The sequence below is a fragment of the Mobula birostris genome, chromosome 9 (genome assembly GCF_030028105.1).
Source record: "Mobula birostris isolate sMobBir1 chromosome 9, sMobBir1.hap1, whole genome shotgun sequence".
Classification (NCBI taxonomy): Eukaryota; Metazoa; Chordata; class Chondrichthyes; order Myliobatiformes; family Myliobatidae; genus Mobula; species Mobula birostris.
In genome coordinates, this window is record NC_092378.1 from 130,348,659 (window position 1) to 130,368,732 (window position 20,074).

The window sequence follows — 20,074 nt, forward strand, 5'->3', positions numbered from 1 at the left end:
CGTGGGTTACAACCATAGAACAAAATGGCTGGAGTTGCTTAGCACTTTAGTGCAAGCGTGTTTATTTAGAGCATCAAAAATCAAACTTACAAAAATTAGCAAAAATAGTCAAAAGAAAACTACCAATATTTCTAAAAAGATATTTGCCACAAAAAAACAATTATAGCTACATACTACGTCCAGTGTGGTCTCTCTCTCCCCTACCAAGAGCAATCAGCCCATTTTTTAAGCACCAAGACATACCGTCTTTCCAAGACCCAGCTCCCTCTTATTGCTTCTCTTCTCCAATGGAATAAGACTGCATTGACAAAGCAGGTAACCCAGTTTGCCCACCTTCATCACATTACAGCCAGACAATTGGTTGTTACCTCCAATTTCCACTTAAAGAATGAGGAGCATCATAGTTACTAATAGTGGAATTATTTAGTCTTGACAGGTAATACAAAGAACTTATTCCCATGCAGAACATATTATATTTTGATATCTTAACTGAGACCTGTTATTTGGTATTAACACAGTAACAGCTGCTATCTTGCCTGCCATTGAGGCCCTAGAAATTGGAGGCACCTTTAACTACACATGTCCACTCTTATTCCTTTCAATTTATTGGGCCACTGAGACCTTAGATCTCTTTTATGCAACTTCTCAATTAGTCACTGCAGCTTTAAGAATGTAACTTTGCAACACTGTCCCTTCCCTCACGACTGGTTATTTTTTTTAAAAGAGATGTAGTACAGTAGCAGGCCCTTCCAACCCAACCAGTCCATGCCACCCAATTGCACCCATGTGACCAATCACTCCCATACTGGCTACTCTATATTGGCTTCTTGTATTTTTTTAAGAACTGATTTTAAAATTCTCATGTTTTTAAACTCTTAATGCTCTGGGGTCAGAGTACATCACAGAAACACGTTTGTTTTATAATCCTGCTCGAGCTCTCAGGACTTCTTCTGCCAGACTTTAAAATTAAACAATCTCCCTCAAAAGATAATTGGTAGGCCAGCTTTTTAAGAACCAGGCACCTAAACTGTGGAATTCAATACCTAAAGCCATAAGAGATGCAGGCTCAGTTGGCACTTTTAAACACCAGCTCAAAACCTATTTAATTAACTTGCTTTTAACTAACATCATTTTGTCTTTTTTCATGTTTGCACTTTTATTCCATAGTAAAGCACTTTGAACTACATCAACAAAAGGAATTCTGCAGATGCTGAAATTTCAAGCAACACACATAAAAGTTGCCGGTGAATGCAGCAGGCCAGGCAGCATCTCTAGGAAGAGGTACAGTCGACGTTTTGGGCCGAGACCCTTCGTCAGGACTAACTGAAAGAAGCAGTTAGTCCTGACAAAGGGTCTCGCCCGAAACGTCGACTGTACATCTTCCTAGAGATGCTGCTTGAACTACATTATCTGTAGGAAAAGTGCTCTTTAAAGTTGTTATTAATCAATCTACTAAGCCAACTGTACCTCTGGAAAGTGGGAGGAAACCCACACGGTCACTAACGTTGAAAAAGTATTACGCTAACTACTACAATACTTTCCACTTCCTTTGATCCAGAAGTTTATCCTTTGATCAATCCTGTTTCTTCAGTTGACTCGTTATCAACTTCATTTCCTAAAGTTTCTTAATTCTCAGAGAGCTTCACAGACCATGAACCAAAAAATGCATATGGCAACGCAGGTTCAAAGTAACAGCACTGTGCGTTCTTCTGCTCTTTTCTGTACTAAGATTGCTGCTTGACTATTTTGATTATCACAAGACTGGACCTGAGAGAAAATACGGAGAAACAGGAACGGGAGGCGCAGCAAGGAATGAAGAAGCAGGCTAGCCAGGTAGGTAGAGGTGAGAGGGAGGCACTGGCCGGGGTTGGGGAGTATGGTTGGAAGGCAACCCGTGGGCGTGTTTGGGAGGTAACTGCCGGCCAGGTGGGGGAAGACACCTGTCAGGTAAATGCAGCACGTAATATCCGGGCAAAGGAATGCGCCTCTGACAGGGCAGTACTCCCACCGTGAGTTCAGAAGGACCACAATCTGACGAAGGCGGCTCCTTTTGCCCCCGATATGAATCACTGGGTGACAGAAACCAGACTCTCTCCCCGATCCCGGCTGCCCCGCTCGGGGCTTTACCCGGGCCTGCACTCACCTCAATTAACGAGTAATTAATCTCCACGTCGGATTTCACGAATCCCCCGCACCCCACCACGATATCCTCGCCCCGAGCCAGACGGCAGCTGAGCGCTGTCAGCAACAGCAGAACTGCCGCCAGCCCCAGTAACCCCCTCGCCATACCGCCGGTCCCTGCTGCTCTCCGCGCGCATGCGCCGCCAACTTGGTCCTGTCGTCCGCAGACCGGGAAGATCCTACGACATCGCCACCCAGCGGAACCAGAGTCTCCTGCAACCGGTGAACAGCCCGGCGAAAAGGCAAATCAGAATCAGAATCAGTTCTATTATCACCGGCATGTGACGTGGAATTTGTTAACTTAGCAGCAGCACCTCAATGCAATACATAATCTAGCAGAGAGAAAAAAAATAATAAATAAAATAAACACATATAATAATAAGTAAATCAATTACTGTATACGTATAGATAGATAGCTATACTTTATTGATCCCGAGGGAAATTGGGTTTCGTTACAGCCGCACCAAGAATAGAGCATAAATATAGCAATACAAAAACCACAAACAATCAAACAACAAAATGCAAACTATGCCAGGTGGAAATAAGTCCAGGACCAGCTCAGGGTGTCTGACGTTCCACGGGAGGAGTTGCGAAGTTCGATGGCCACAGGCAACCTCCCATGACGCCCAGTGTTGTATCTCGGTGAAATATGACCGGAGTCCAACAGCAAAAAGTTCAATATCCGGTCTACAAACACATTCCTCAATCGCAATTTGACCAGGATTGCACCATCCATTGTTAACCAGAACAGTAAGCACCCTACACACATCAAAGTTGCTGGTGAACGCAGCAGGCCAGACAGCATCTCTAGGAAGAGGTACAGTCGACGTTTCGGGCAGAGACCCTTCGTCAGGACTAACTGAAGGAAGAGCTAGTAAGATATTTGGAAGTGGGAGGGGGAGGGGGAGATCTGAAATGATAGGAGAAGACAGGAGGGGGAGGGATGGAGCCAAGAGCTGGACACCCATTCCCATTCTGATATGTCTATCCAGAGCCTCCTTTATTGTAAAGATGAAGCCACACTCAGGTTGGAGGAACAACACCTTATATTCTGTCTGGGTAGCCTCCAACCTGATGGCATGAACTATGACTTCTCTAACTTCCGCTAATGCCTCACCTCCCCCTCGTACCCCATCTGTTATTTATTTATATACACACATTCTTTCTCTCTCTCTCCTTTTTCTCCCTCTGTCCCCTTGACTATACCCCTTGCCCATCCTCTGGGTTCCCCCCCCCCTTTTCCTTCTCCCTGGGCCTCCTGTCCCATGATCCTCTCATATCCCCTTTGCCAATCACCTGTCCAGCTCTTGGCTCCATCCCTCTCCCTCCTGTCTTCTCCTATCATTTTGGATCTCCCCCTCCTTCCTCCCACTTTCAAATCTCTTACTAGCTCTTCCTTCAGTTAGTCCTGATGAAGGGTCTCGGCCCGAAACGTCGACTGTACCTCTTCCTAGAGATGCTGCCTGGCCTGCTGCGTTCACCGGCAACTTTGATGTGTGTTGCTTGGATTCCCAGCATCCGAGAATTCCTTGTGTTTACAGTAAGCACCCAACTCCTTTATGCTTACCGCTCTCAGTGCACTTCCGGTCAGCCCGAATGGCCTGGAAGCCGTCCATGGAAAAGATTTGATCGGGTATGTCCTCGTGCAGCCCCGTTCCAGTAAAACACATAACACTGCACTCCCGAAATGTTTTTCTGACGCCTGGCTAGCGCCGCAAACTCCTCTTCTCCATAAGTCTCTGTTATCTCGACCCGGTCCTCTTTCCTCACCTTTGTGATCCCCCTCTGCATCCTCTGTGTGTTTTCCTCCACATTTCAGCAGGGGTGTCCGCCGCTCTGCTCGCTAAACCGGCCGGCATAAGTATATTGAATAGATTTTAAAAACGTGCAAAAACAGGAATACTGTATATTTTAAAAAGTCAGATAGTGTCCAAGGGTTCAATGTCCATTTAGGAATCAGATGGAAGAGGGGAAGAAGCTGTTCCTGAATCACTGAGTGTGTGCCTTCAGGCTTCTGTACCTCCTGCCTGATGGTAACAGTGAGGAAAAAGCATGCCCTGGGTGCTGGAGGTCCTTAATAATGGACGCTGCCTTTCTGAGACACTGTAACCTGAAGATGATAAGGATATCAAAAATAAACACAGAAGAGAATAGGCAATTCAGCCCACAATGTTGTGCCAATCGTAAGATCCATTTATACTAAACGTCCTCCTTTGTATCATCCATATCCACTCATATTCATGTGTATATCTAAAAGCCTCTAAAACTTCACCAAACTGCCAGCTTCCACTCTTATCCCTGCTAATCCACCTATCACCGCCTGCTTAAAAATCTTGCCCCTGCCTGCTGCAGTAAAATTACCCACTTGGTTAGGCTCTGAACCAGCAGAGCTTATCTCCACTCAACTTAACTCAGCCCCCAACTGAACTATCCCTGCACCCTATGGGCTAACTTTCAAGGAATCTTCATCTCATATTCTTGATATTTCCTCTTACTTTTTTTTAATCATCATTTTTTTCTTTTAGATTGCAGTCCGTTGCAGACATCCCAACTCTCCCAGAAGTTCTGGGAGTCTCCCGCATATTGATAGAGGGTCCCTGATGCCAGGAAATTATATACAATATCCCGGAAAGCGATTTTTTTTTGAGGGAGAGCGAGCATCCAACCTGATTGGTCTCTCTTCGTGCTAAGAGTAGTCCCCAACCACCAGGCCGCTGATTTGGCGATATGGAACGATATGAGTCAGCTGCACCTTTCCTCATTCCCTGTCACGCACTGTTGAATTTGAACACACGAGATGTCATTACGCACGTGTCATCCATGACAACTCCTCGAGCTTGCAAATGACGACGGGCTGAAAAGGATGTTTAACATAACATCTCTGCCGGAGCTGGACTGGAAGCTGGCTGTGTTTTGCTTGATGCGTGAGTGTGTTTTGGAACCTGTTGAGGGAAAGAGAGTGGGGAAGGAACGGAAATTGCTGGGAGGGGGTCGTGTGGGTCCGATAATGGCGGACAAGATAAGAGGTGGGGTTGAGGGAAAGAAAGTGGAGAAGGAGAGGGATAGAGACTTGGGACCAGAGGTAGGCAGCTGGGGAGAGGTGGATTATTGTGAAGGGAAAAATAAAGGGAATGAGGAGGTAGTGAGGGGTCGGATGAATAAAAACCAAGACAAAGGGAATAAAAGAATAAGAGATGATAGTGGAGAAAGCTCTGAAAGTGAGGAAGATGAACAAGCTCAGAGAGGAGGTGTTGTCATAATTAGGTTTAATGAGAAGGCTCAGGGACATATGAAGAAAATTAACCCGTTTGTGCTAACAACAACTCTGACAAATAAGATAGGGGAAATAGTACTTGCAAAAGTCCTTAATGATGGCAACTTATTGGTAAGATGTGCGAATGAGGAACAACTTGAGAAAGCACTCAAGCTAAAAGAGATAGGAAAATGCAAGGTGGAATACACTGGGAGGGTGGGAGCACAAAACAGTGGTTGTAGAGGAGTGATCACGGAGATACCAATGAGTATAAATATGGAGGAGATAAAGAGGAATATCAAAGGAGGGAAAGTAATGAATGTTCAAAGACTGAAAACAACAAAGGAGGGAGTGAAAAAGGAAAGTGAATCAGTATTGATTGAATTTGAAGAAGAAAGAGTGCCAAGGAAGGTGTTCCTGGGTTTCATGAGTTACCCAGTAAGGGTGTATGTGCCAAAGCCACTGAGGTGCTATAATTGTCAAAGGTTTGGACACGTGGCTAAAAACTGTAAAAGGCAGAGGAGATGTGCTAGATGTGGGGGTGATCATGAATATGGAAAGTGCGGAACAGGAGTTCAACCAAAATGCTGCAATTGTGGAGGAGCTCATAATGTTGCATATAGTGGGTGTGCGGTTGTGAGACGGGAGACTAAAATTCAAGAAATAAGAGTGAAAAGAAAGATCACTTATGCAGAAGCTGTAAGAATGTCAAGAGAACAGAATAATGTTCCTAATGAACAGGGAGCAATAGGGATACGAGAGATGCAACAAAGAACAAATGACAGGATTTATGTAGACAAAAAGGCTCTAGTAACATTCATTGCAGGAGTGATTAATAGTACTGCTGAGGTAAAGTCAGAAAGTGACAAAATTCAGCTGGTGGTAAAAGCAGCAGTAAACCATTTAGGGTTAGTAGGACTGACATGGGAGGAAGTGAGGGAGAACCTCAGTAATCAGTCAAGCCAGGAAGTGTCATGTGTTGGTTAATACTAATTATGGTGATTCGTTTACAATGGAATGCAAAGAGCTTACTGGCCAATAGCCAGGAATTCAAGCACTTTATTAAAGAAATGGTTGTAAAACCGGATGTAGTGTGTATTCAGGAAACTTGGTTGAAACCAACTTTAGACTTTGTGGTATATGGGTATACAATGATAAGGAAAGATACAAATCTAGGGGGAGGAGAGGGTTGTGCTATGTTAATCAAGCAAGGTATACCATATAGGGTACTGGAAAAAAGAGATGATCAGGAATGCATAGTGGTGGAAGTGTGGGAGAGAGGGGAGAGAGTGGTTATAATTAACTACTACAATCCATGTAAAAGGTTGGATTTGGACAGCCTATTAAAGATACAAGGACAAAACAGACATAAAGTAGTGTGGTGTGCAGATTTCAATGCTCACAGCACAATATAGGGGGATCAGATTACAGATCCAAATGGAAAGGTAATTGAAGATTTGATGGAAGAAAGGGATTTGGTGTGTATGAATGATGGTAATGGCACAAGGATAGATATAACAACAGGAACTCAGTCAGTGTTAGATATTACGTTAGTGTCTAATACCTTGGCTGGCATTAGTAACTGGGGAGTTTGGACTGCTTCAACAGTAGGCAGTGATCACTACCCAGTTTTGTGTTCAGTGGGTGAAAGAGTTGAAGTAAGACCAGGTGGTGGAACCCCAAAGTGGGTGTTTGAAAAAGCTGATTGGGGTAATTTCCAGAAGTTGAGTGAAGAAGGGTTGACAAAGATTGATATTTCTGGAAATGTAGATGAATTAAACAGTCAGGTGACTTCAGCAATTATCATGGCAGCAGAAGGATCTATACCTAGGAATAAAAATAGGATGAATAGAAAACTGGTACCATGGTGGACAGAGGAATGTTGTCAGGCTGTAAAAAACAGAAATAGAGCATTCAGGCTAGTTAAAAGAACCCATAATATGCAGCATTTGGTTCAATATAAGAAAGCACAGGCAGTGGTGAGAAGAACTATACGTCAAGCTAAAAGGGCAAGTTGGAGGAGTTTTTGCGACAAGGTAGGAAGAACAACACCTGTGGGAGAGATATGGGGAATGATTAAGAGGATGGGAGGAGATAGAAGGGAATGGGAATATCCAGTAATGATATCTGAGGAGGAAACTGCAGTCTCCAGTAGGGATAAGGCTGAGGTCATGGCCAAGTCATTTGTACTGATACACAGTTCAGAAAATTTGTCTGAAGAAGGGAGAAGAAGAAGGGAAAGAATAATGAGCCAACACCCAGGTGTGTTAAGCAGGAGGGAAGGAACAGATGATATAATTGATGATCCATTTACATTAGCAGAAATGGTGAGAGCAATAAAGAGATCGAGACCAACCTCCCCAGGGAAAGATCTGATATGCTCTGTGATGCTAAAAAATCTAGGAGAAGGAGCGCTCTTGAAGTTGCTGCATTTTTATAACAGAGTGTGGGAGGAGGGAAGATTACCAAGTGCATGGAAAGAAGCAGTAGTAATTCCAATAAGGAAGCCTGGCAAGGATCTGTCAAAACCCACTAGCTACAGACCAATTGCATTAACATCAAGTATATGTAAGATAATGGAAAGGATGATAACAGAAAGGTTATCATATGAGCTTGAGAAAAGGGGAATGCTGGCAAGTTATCAGAGTGGTTTCAGAAAGGGAAGGAATTCCATGGACTCAGTGATTATGTTAGAGACTGAAATAAGGAAGGCCCAGGCAAATAGAGAGTCAGTAGTGGCAGTGTTCTTGGACATTGAAAAAGCCTATGATATGATGTGGAAGGAAGGATTATTAATTAAACTGCACAAGATGGGGGTTGGTGGGAGAGTTTTTAATTGGATTAAAGATTTTTTGTTTGGTAGAAAAATTCAAGTTCGGATTGGATCAGAATTATCAAAACAGTACATAGTAGAAAATGGCACACCTCAAGGTAGTGTGATTAGCCCATTACTTTTCATGATTATGATCAATGATGTCTTCACAAAGGTACCAGTGGATATAGGTAGGTCACTGTTTGCGGATGATGGGGCCTTGTGGAAAAGAGGCAGGAACATGGACCATATAATCAGGAAACTACAAGAAGCAATTGATGAAGTGGTGGAGTGGGGTTATGATTGGGGATGTAGATTTTCAGTAGACAAAACTCAATCTGTATTTTTTACCAGGAAAAGAGTTGAGGTAGGGAAGAAGTTAAGGATGTATGGGGTTGAATTAGAAAGGGTTGCATCATTTAAATTTCTGGGAGTTATATTTGATTCACGATTAACATGGGCAGACCATATCAGGAAAGTTGAGGAGAAATGTAAAAAAGTAATAAATGTGATGAGATGTTTGACTGGTAGGGAATGGGGAGCAAGTTGTTCAGCTTTGAAGAGAATGTATGTGGCTTTAGTAAGATCTGTATTGGATTATGGAAATATAGTATATGGATCAGCAGCTAGGTCTCTTATAAGGAAACTGGATGTGATTCAGGCTCAGGCCTTGAGAGTGTGCAGTGGGGCTTTTAAAACGTCACCAGTGTCAGCCCTACAGGTGGAAATGGGAATAATGCCTTTGGAACTAAGAAGGATGCAACTGATGGCAAACTACTGGGCTAACTTGCAGGGGCACAATGATTCTCACCCTACTAAAGGAGTGTTGCAGGAGTGCTGGGAAAATGGGAGGTTTCAGAGGGATACCTTTAGTCGGGTAGGGAATGATATCGCGAAAGAATGTGGAGTATTTGATCTGAGGATAAGTCCTTCAGTAGTTTATCCGGTTGTAGCTCCATGGAAGCTTGTATGGCCTGACATAGACTGGCATTTGTTAGAGGTAAAAAGGAAAGAAAGATATAAAACAGATTTGGTAAATGCATTTAACTGTCATGTGATGGAAAAGTATAGCGATTATACTCACATTTATACGGATGGTGCGAAGAAACCTGCAACAGGAGTGACAGGGTTTGGGGTGGTCATACCAGCAAAAGAAATTGGAATCAGCAGAAGAAAATCAAATAAGTTAGGAGTGTTTACAGTGGAGATGCTGGCGGTGTTGGTTGCGTTGCAATGGGTGCAGAAAGCCAGACAAGTCGAAGCATTGATATGTTCAGATTCATCCTCAGTTCTAGCAAGTTTAAGGTCTTTTCACACAAACAGTCGGCAAGATGTACTTTATGAAGTCCTTCAGTTAGTTACAAGAATTGCAAATCAGGGAGGTCAAGTAAAATTTCTATGGGTTCCAGCACATGTAGGGGTGAAGGGGAATGAGAGGGTGGATGAGTTGGCAAAGAGGGCGTTAAAGAAAGAAAATGTGGAAATGCACATTAGTATCAGTAAAGCAGAGGTTAAGTGTGTAATCTGGGAAAAAGTCAACTGAATGTGGCAAGAAAGATGGGACAGGGAGGGGAAAGGGAGGCATTTATATCAAATACAAAAGAGTGTTACAGTTACTAGGGTAGGTAATGGAAACAGAAGAGAGGAAATTGTGTGGACTAGGTTAAGGCTGGGGCATTGTGCATTAAACAAAACATTGAAAATGATAGGGAAACACCAGACAGGATTGTGTGAGGAATGTCAGGAAGAGGAGTCAGTAGAACATGTAGTTCTGAGTTGCAGGAAGTATGGGATACAGAGAGAGATGATGAGAAATAAATTAAGGGAGTTGGGCATGCAGGAATTCACATTAAAAGGGTTGCTGGGCATGGGTGAGAGAGCACAAGTCTGGGTATTTTTAGCATTTTTAAGGGGTACAGGGTTTTTTTATAGAATATGACGAATAAACAGGAATAGGATACTAGGATGGTCAAAGATGGGTGAAGTGTAGGTTTGTGTGTGTGTGTGTGTGTGTGAGATTGGGTGAAGGGATTTAGAATGTATGTCTAGTGCACATTCTGGAGCAGAGGGTGGCGGTAATGCACCATTAAGCTGGATGCCAACCGCCGTAAAACAAGATACAGACAGACATCTCTGCCGGCATTCTGGATCAAAGTCAAGGCTGAATATCCTGAGATAGCCACGAAAGCACTGAAAACGTTGCTTCCATTTCCAACATCTCTCTGCAATGAATGCAACAAAAACTAAATTGCGGAATAGACTGGACATAAGGAACCCCCTTCGAGTATCGCTGTCTCCCATCACCCCTTGATGGGACCATTTTGTTGCAGGAAAACAAGCCCAGGGCTCCCACTGATTCAGCGATATTGGTGTGTTGCAATGATTTTATATGTTCAAACGAGGAAAATATGCACTGTGTATTTAATATCCAAACATTACTTAAAATGTTATGATGCTATTGACTTATCACTATATTCATGTGAGGAAAATATGAGCTGTGTGTTTAATATTAAATTCATTAGATAAACCCTCTTAGAAACAAAATTGAGTGTATTAGCCACTTATAAGTGACATAGTTGACTTATCACCTATATTCCGGTCGTGATTAACAGCACCCCCTGCCCCCCGTCAGCCAGTCCGTAAGAATATTGTCAATATTAAACCTGTCCGCGGTACAAAAAAGGTTGGGGACCCCTGCTAAGTAGACCTATCAGTTTTCTCTGTGGGCGGGCTTTACAGTCGACCTCAAAAATAATGACAGTGTTGCTCGCTGCACTGTTTGCAACAGTGACTTTTCTATTGCCCATGGTGGGTTAAAACGTAAAAGACATGTTGAGGTTAGTTTAACAGGTGTCATTCATTCATTAGCATAGCTAACGTTATTTAAATTAGCTGGCTGGATGCTAAGGAGATACGCTATTGATGTCCTACGTGATGAGGCCAAACTCCCTATAGACTTACTTAAAGTTGTAATAGAATAAACATGATAATATAAGTACATATTTTATTGTCACATTTTCTGTATATCCCCAACTTGGTTTACAGATTAGACAGAATCACTAAACAATGTATTGCATACACCCTTGGAGGTCCACTGGGGGTTGGGGGAGGGGAATATGGGGTTGCCGGGGGCAGGGGTCCGGGGTACTACCTCCCTGAAATGAGTTTTTGCAGGGTGGAATATCTGCCGTTGTCTTTTATACATTGGCTGTTTCTCTGTCCTGCTGGACGTAGTCTTTCATTGATTCTATTCTTTCTTGGATTTATTGTGTATGCCCACACAAAAATGGATTTCAGGGCTGTATTATGGTGACATATATACTTTGATAATAAAATTACTTTGAACTTTGAAGATATTGAGCATGACACAAAATGGAAACTAGAGATGCTGAAATATGAAGCAACAGCCGAACACAGAGGCAAGCTCAGGCCTACTGAGAACTCCCAGCACTTGTGTATTGAGCATTACTCAGAATGCTCCATTACCAGTTTGAAAAAAAATTTTTAAAAATATTATTAGACTGTGAGGAAGAAATTAGTACGATTAAATTCAAGTGGGATTCAGTCTGGAAAAAGTTAATTTGGGAGTTAGGAAAATCAAACAAGGTAAGGGAATACACTTTTGGCATATCTGTGCCAATCAAAAAAGAGCTATCCAGTCTAAGCGTACCTTCCAGCATTAGGCCCAAAGTGGCTTGGTATTGGTTTATTATTGTCACATGTACTGTGAAAAGCTGTTTTGTATGCAATCCACACAGATAAATTACACTGGGGTAGTGAAAACATTGAAAAATATTGTAATACAACTAAGGAAAGTGCAGTACAGGTAGACAAATTACAAGGACCATGACAAGGCTGATTGGGAGAGAGTTCAAGAATTCATCTTTATTGTATAATAGGTCCATTCAAAAATTGTATAATAGTCTGACAGAAGCTGTCTTTGAGTCTGGCAGTTCATGCTCTCAGGCTTTTTAATCATCTGCCTGATGGGAGAGATGGAGAATGACTGGTGAGAGTCCAGGATTATATTACTTTTCCCAGGCAGCAGGAAGTGCAGACTGATTCATAGGAGAGGAGTTGGTTTCTGTGATGGACTGGGCTGCATTGGCAATTCTAGTCTCAGGCAGAGAAGTTGCCATAATCGAGCTGCGGTGCAGCCACAGAATAAAAACATGAAAGGTTCATTGATCATAGTACCCATGTGTCTGAACCAGCACATTGGTGATATTGATACCTAATAATTTGAAGTTCAGAATCATTCCCACCTGAACACCATTGATACCGATGGAGAAATGTGCTCCATCCCCCTTCCAGACGCGAATGACTAGATTTTTCATTTTACTGACCTTGTGGAAAAGGTTATAGCCATGCAGGTCACAATTCTTCAACTCTGCAAGTACCATCTAAGGTTCATACGACTATCACACTTTTGACAAGAGTTCCAGGCCTCTACCACCTACCTTGATGGAAAAAGTATTTAAATTATATATTTTAAAGAATCACCTCCCCTCAAATCCTTACAATTACCTTAAATCTATTGCCCCTATTTTTGAAACCTCTGCTAAGGAAAACAGATCCCTCCTACTTACTCAAGGTAGTCCACCCAACAGGGCAGCACAGTGGTGTAGTGGTCAGTACAACGCTTTACAGTACCAGCAACCTGGGTACATCTCCTGCTGCTGTCCTGAAAGGAGCTTGTACATTCTCCCCTTGACCGCACAGGTTTCCTCCAGATGCCCCGATTTCCTCCCACAGTCCAAAGACAAACTGGTTGTTAGGTTAATTGGTCATTATAACCAATAATTAGGCTAGAATTAAATTGGGGATTTGCTGGGCAGCGCAGCTTGAAGGGCCGGAAAGGCCTATTCCACACTGTATCTCAATAAATAAAGTACCAGAATAGTGATCAAGCAACAGTCAAATTAATACTAAGCACGATCTGATGATCTACCCTTTGGTCTAATTAAGCATACCCAAATGAATTACATTGCATTTCACTGGTGAAATATTATCTGGCAATTTTTTTTTTGCAAGAGTAACCTTAGAGGTTTAGAAAATTATGAGAAGCATAGATAGGATACACAGAATCTTTCCCTCAGGGAATAGGTTTAAGATGACAGGGGAGAAGATCTGATGGTGCAAATTTTTCCCACAGAAGCTGGAATAAGCTTTCAGAGGAAGTGACAGAAATAGGTACTATTAAATGTACCAGTACTCCTATAGTAAAGGGGCAAAGGTATAAGGGCCCAAAGTGGGCAAAGTAAGGTTGGAATCAGACGAGCATTAATGAAGTGGGCCACAGGGTTCTCCCTTTGTGCTGCACAGTTCCATGATTCACTGATCCATGTGACAGATGTATTTTGCAAGTGAACTTGCACAAAATATACAGTCTCTTACTGCCACAGATAAGTTGCTGAAAGATTTTGGTAGGTAACCTCTGCCTTAGGTCCAGCTGACCTACTTGCAAATATATAAAGAAAGCAGATTCAAAGCCAGCTACTACAAACTTTATTATTTGTTCATCCATCATGATTTGTAACATTGTACACCGTTGTCAAAAATAAATGCAGTACCATAATGCACTACCTATTTTGATGCCTTGAACCCATTATTCAGGTTCTCATTTATAGGTACTACATATAAATACTTAAATAAAGCAACAAGTTATCTTAAACAAAAAATTTTCAAATCTATAAAGTATATGAAAATACTCATTTTATACAAATTTTTTTATAAACATATAGCAGGTGCCAACTTCAAGGTTTTATATATTTAACATTTTGTGAAACATATCCAATTTGGATGAAAACAAAAAAAAAAATGACGCTACAAAAGACCAGAGTCCATTGCCATTTTGTAGAAGGTTCCTTTTCTGAGTATGAGATTAGGTATGGTATCAAACTCTACAACCTGACCCTTGTCCAGAACCAGAACTCTGCAAGAATAAAAAGTAATGTCATGTTAGAAACCTCAAGAAAACATTCGTGACCTTGGGACTATCACCTATTTTCCAATTTACAGTTAGCTATTATGAACAATTGTTTATATTTACATATTGGACCTTAGAAAACGTGCATTCATACTTATGACACTGTCACAAGGAAAATGAAACAAAAGTGTTTTTATTACTAATATTACTAAGCAAATCACATGGGCCTGAAATTTTGTGGGAAATATGCCTAATTTCTACAACTTTGGGACTGCTATCCATTCCAATGCAGAAATCACTAAAGTCAGGGATTCACCACTGAACTGAATTGTGCTCAAAAGGTGCAATTAGTCCACTGATAGGGAGGACAGGAGATGTGGGCTGGGTCAAGCAAGATTCAGCCCAAAATATTCAAGAACGTGTTTAATTGTCTGAAAGCACTTTTAACATTTTTAAGCAACAGACACAAAATGCTGGAGGAGCTCAGCAAGTCAAGCAGCATCTATGGAAAATAGTCTACGTTTCAGGCTGACAGCCTTCATCAGGACTCCTTCAACGTTTTTAAAGCTTTTTTCCTCTTAAAATTCAGCACTGTGCAACAATCTTAGGCACATATATGTAGTTAGGGTGCCCAAGACTTTTGCACAGTACTGTGTTAATGTGGCGCAGAGATGTGGCAGAGGAGTGCTGGAGCGGAGATGGCATGGGTGTAGACACACCCAGCCCTGAGACAGCAGACAAGGTCATTTGATTCTTAACAATTGGCTTATTGATCATTACAGAATGTCTCTCTGGTGCTTGCCGCTTCCTCCCCTCTCTTTCCCTTTACCCAACCACGATTGCGCTCTCTGCCGCCTACCTATTCTCAGTCCACAACAGACACCCATAACAGAATTAGGTTTATCACTTACGAATGGTATGAAAGTTGGGTTTTTTGTGGCAGCAGTACAGTGCAATACATACAATCACTACATATAAAAAAGACAGTATTGTATGTCAAACATTCTGAACCATCGACTGTTGTAATACTTTGACAAGCGTGGCCAGGTAGGGGGTGTTGCATAGCCAACTGTGGAAGCTTTCCCATCCTTCTCTTAATGAATGGTCCAAATTTATTTGGCATCACTGTCCAGAAGATCCTTACCACCATATTCTTTCTAATGGGTTTTCAGAAGTTTTGGATGCTCAGCAGTGAGCATTACTGATTTTGAAATATTAACCACAACACAAAATATAGATTTTATTAACTTTTTTTGGTGTAGACAGTTGCTCCTAGCTTGCAACATTCAATGGCATCATTGTAGTTTGCTTCAGCAGATTCACTTTGGTCTTCTGTCTCAGCTCAGACATACTGTAATTGGGTAAAGCACTAATTCTTCAAATTCATTGCAATGGCTTTACCAGATGTTGGCATTGCCTATAATTTTATCTCTCATTGGTAAAATTAAAACCAATCCATCTGGTCCGGTCTTGACCCAACTACAAAGATAGAGGCCAGGATAACAAATTTGCTGCATTATTTATACCAATTACCATTACTTACTATTTGGTTTACAACAAAAAAGCTACACAAACTAGCTGTGGATTCTGACTTTCAATTTAAGTAACATGCGTGCATGTCACAAACATACTCAAATCCCAAAAGTGAAATAAAGAAGCATAGTAATTTTACATCTTGTTTAATAACTCAAAATGAACTACTTTAAAACTAGGACTTTCTTCTCTTTTCCAATTTGCTGTAAAGAGTTAACATATAGTTTAATTATTCGTACTTGATGGCTTTTTAGACAATCACCGGACTATTGTCAGAATCAGAATCAGGTTTATTATCACTGGCATGTGACGTGAAATTTGTTAACTTAGCAGCAGCAGTTCAATGCAATATATAATCTAGCAGAGAGGAAAAAATAATAAAATAAAACATCATAATAAATAAACAAGTAAATTATGTATATTGAATAGATTATTTAAAAATGTGCAAAAACAGAAATATTGTATATTAAAAAAGTGAGGGAGTGTCCGAAGTTTCAAAGTCCATTCAGGAATCAGATGGCAGATGGGAAGAAATACAAAATACTCTGCAGATGCTGAGGTCAAAGCAACACTCACAACATGCTGGAGGAACTCAGCAGGTCGGGCAGCATCCGTGGAAACGATCAGTCAATGTTCCTGAAAAACTGAGTGTGTGCCTTCAGGCTTCTGTATCTCCTACCTGATGGTAACAGTGAGAAAAGGGCGTGCCCTGGGTGCTGGAGATCTTTAATAATGGATGCTGTCTTTCCGAGACACCACTCCCTAAAGATGTGCTGGGTACTTTGTAGGCTATCCCCAAGATGGAGCTGACTAGATTTACAACCTTCTGCAGCTTCTTTTGGTTCTGTGCAGTAGCCCCTCCATACCAGACAGTGATGCAGCCTGTCAGAATGCTCTCCATGGTGCAACTATAGAAGTTTTTGAGCATATTTGTTGACATGCCAAATCACTTCAAACTCCTAATAAAGTAGAACTGCTGTCTTGCCTTCTTTATGACTACATCAATGTATTGGGACCAGGTTAGATCCTCAGAGATCTTGACACCCAGAAACTTGAAGCTGCTCACTCTCTCCCCACTCTTGATCCCGCTATGAGGATTGGTACGTGTTCCTTCGTCTTACCCTTCCTGAAGTCCACAATCAGCTCTTTCGTCTTACTGGTGTTGAGTGCCAGGCTGTTGCTGCAGCACCATTCCACTAGTTGGCAAATCTCACTCCTGTACGGCCTCTCATCACTACCTGAGATTCTACCAACAATGGCTGTATCGTCAGCAAATTTGAGCTATGCCTAGCCACACAGTCATGTGTATACAGAGAATACAGCAGTGGGCTAAGCACACACCCCTGAGATGCACCAGTGTTGTCTTTTGAATTTTCCATATTCTACCCTCAGAGGAAGCACAAACCAGGTTCTGTACACAGACTAGGTTCTGCACTCTTCTCAGCAGAGACTGGAACTACTTAGTGAGGAAAATGATGGCGTGAATGAACATATTTCTAAATTTTAAGTTACTCAATTCCAAAATTAGCCCATCAGTTTATTTTTACAACAGTTCAGGTTTCTACTATTGCCACTATTTAATAACTTGAAATCTTTATCTCTGAAGTATTTTTCTTAAAAAGCAACTGGTATGATTTACGCCGATTAATTTACAAACCTAACGACTGGAATTGTCTGCTCGGAACCCACTATTTGCCTAGAGATTTCAACTGTAATATTATTTTCAGCTAATAGAAAGCCAATAGAAAGCAGCACCTTTGTTCAAATACGCAGCAAAGTGCAGGTGATATGAGTTGCTTGAGAAAACATGACAGTTCATCACACAGAAAAAATGACTTCACTTGTGCCATAAAATTAGACAAATTGGAGAACGTGAATATGTTCCACTACCGTGTGCAATTACCCAACACAAAAATTGCTGCAGGATTGATGCTCAATTACCGTGTATAATCCATAATGGTGTTGAGACGATGTGCTATGGTGAGTACAGTGCATTCATCAAACTGGTTTCTTATCGTTGACTGGATGAGTTTGTCTGTTTCTAGATCTACAGCAGCTGTGGCTTCATCGAGAACTAATACTTTGGATTTCCGAAGAAGTGCTCGTGCTAAACAAATCAGTTGTCGCTGTCCAACACTGAAATCACAAAAAAAAATTTAGATTTTTTACTTCAGTTTTTCTTCTTTGGAATCCCTCAAAAATAAATAGTCATAGAACATATAACATGCACAAAATACTGGAGGAACTCAGCAGGTCAGGCAGCATCTATGGAAATTAATAAACAGTCAATGTTTCGGGCCAAAATTACTCACCCTCCTGATCTGCTGAGTTCTCCCATCACTTTGTGTGTGTTGTTCTGGATTTCCAGCATCCACACAGAACCTCTTGTGTTTATAACTATGAGTACTTATTTAACTTAAGTGAGTTTTGTCTGCTTACATTAAAGGCACAATAACTAAAGGTGAATTTCCACTGCTTAACCCACCTCCATCATAAAAATCAGGACAACAGCTGCAGTACAAAGTTAGAACTGATCAGTTTTAGAATTAAATATGTTTGATCGGATCCTTTTGTGGTTATCCAGTACATTAAACCAAACACCATTAGCAAACAATCTGTTCTATGATCTGACCAATCATACTGTCAAACCACCTCACCACATCCAGCTGTTTCTGATGAACAGAAATCCTTGGACACGGTTTAAAAATATATTAAAAAAATTAAACTACTAAATTCAAATTATAATGAGATAATATATAGATAGTCCTACTGAATGTGAGGTAGCAATTATCATCAGAGTAATTGAAACTGGCAATGTGATGGAAGAGTTGGGGGAAACAATGACCTCAATTCTGTAAGTTTCAAGATAGTTATGGGGAAGGGGGTTGAGGGTGGTTGCGGAGGGAGGCTGATTTTAAAAGAGAGAACCTGGGAAAAATAGATTGCTTGTAGATGTTTGTGTGTTAAATGATTTATTTTTAAAAGATTCTCATGTGTAGGACAATTTCCATGTTCTAGTAAGGGTGAAAGGCAAAAATGTCAAGATTAGGTCAATCTTGAAAGAAAAAGGATATAGAAAGGGGGAAAACAGAAGTATATGACATACATGCAGTCCTTCAACTCAGCATGTCTTTTGAGGAACTTAGCAGTGAACAGAGTGCATGGGATAGAACTTAAAGAAATTAGAAGGATAAATGGGACCATGAAATACCCTTGGCAAACCTAAGGCATTCTATGAGTATATCAGAAGCACGTGGGATATCCAGGGAAACAGTGGGTTTCCTAGAGACCAATGTAGTAATCTATAAGTGGAGCTGGGTGTATTTTAAAATTTTAAATGAACATCTCTCATCTGTAATCATCAAGATAGTAGTTCAGGAAGGAGTACATTGATGGTCTGCATAATGTCAATAGTAAGAAAGTGGAGGCATTAGATGTCATGAAACACGCTAGGGTTGATACATCCACTGGTTCAGAAGAAATCTTTCCCAGGTTGCTACAGGAAGCAAGAAAAGGGTTAACAAGGACTCTGACAGAGATATCTGCATCCTCATAAGCCACAAGTCAGATGTTAGAAGACTGGGGACAAGTAATATGGTCCCTTTATTTAAGAAGGGCAGCTGGGATAGGTCTGTAAGTACAGGCTTATTCAGTTGATAAGGAAAATATTCAAGAAAAATATAACTGTTATTTATGTGGGCCCAAAGCTACAGTAAAGTTCAGATGTAGTCATGCTGGGCCTTGCACACATTTCGTAGATCCTTGCTGCACTGCACAAGTGTGGTAATCCATCACATCCCAATATATGCATTGCAGCCAGTGGTAGTTCTCAAAGGAACCAGTGGTGAAGATTCAGTACATTCCAACCAAAAAAACATTAGAAATTGCTGGAGTAGAATATCAGACATCCCACCTCTCCCGGAAGTTCCGGGAGGCTCCTGCATATTAATAGTGGCTCCCTGATGCCCGCAAATTATATACAATATCATGGAAATCAATTTTTTTGAGAGCAAGCGAGAGAAAGCAAGAGAGAGCACGAGAGAGAGCGCGAGAGCGAGATCAAGCAACAGCGCGCGAGCGAAAGCGAGAGAGAGCGAATGAGCAAGCAACGAGAGACAGCGAGAGCGAAAGCAAGCAAGAGCGCGCGAGCGACAGAGAGAGAGAGAGAGAGAGAGAGAGAGAGAGAGAGAGAGAGAGAGAGCGCGCGCACGCCATGGCAGAGTGTTCCAAAAAAAATATAAAACATACATCACCCCAGACTACACTAAAGTGTACCCCTGCCTAACAGGGGTCAAAATAATGGCAGTGTTGCTCGCTGCACTGTTTGCAACAGTGGCTTTTCTATTGCCCATGGTGGGTTAAGACT

The 20,074-nt window shown here is 41.5% G+C and overlaps 2 protein-coding genes across 4 annotated transcripts in view; both read right to left on the reverse strand.

Moving 5' to 3' along the window:
- Window positions 1–2,313, reverse strand: part of nomo (nodal modulator) — a 59,652-nt gene extending 57,339 nt beyond the window's left edge. Inside the window, exon 1 of the mRNA XM_072268811.1 lies at window positions 2,144–2,313. Within this exon, the coding sequence (XP_072124912.1) occupies window positions 2,144–2,287 (144 nt within the window). The 5' untranslated portion in view covers window positions 2,288–2,313. The remainder of the gene's footprint in view (window positions 1–2,143) is intronic.
- Window positions 2,314–13,737: 11,424 nt separating this feature from the next.
- abcc1 (ATP binding cassette subfamily C member 1 (ABCC1 blood group)) overlaps window positions 13,738–20,074 on the reverse strand; it is a 112,703-nt gene continuing 106,366 nt past the window's right edge. For all 3 annotated transcript variants that reach the window (XM_072268813.1, XM_072268812.1, XM_072268815.1), the window contains 2 exons: window positions 17,650–17,844; window positions 13,738–14,181 (listed from right to left, as the gene is read on the reverse strand). In XM_072268813.1, coding sequence (XP_072124914.1) covers window positions 14,073–14,181; window positions 17,650–17,844 — 304 coding nt within the window. In that variant the 3' untranslated portion in view covers window positions 13,738–14,072. The remainder of the gene's footprint in view (window positions 14,182–17,649; window positions 17,845–20,074) is intronic.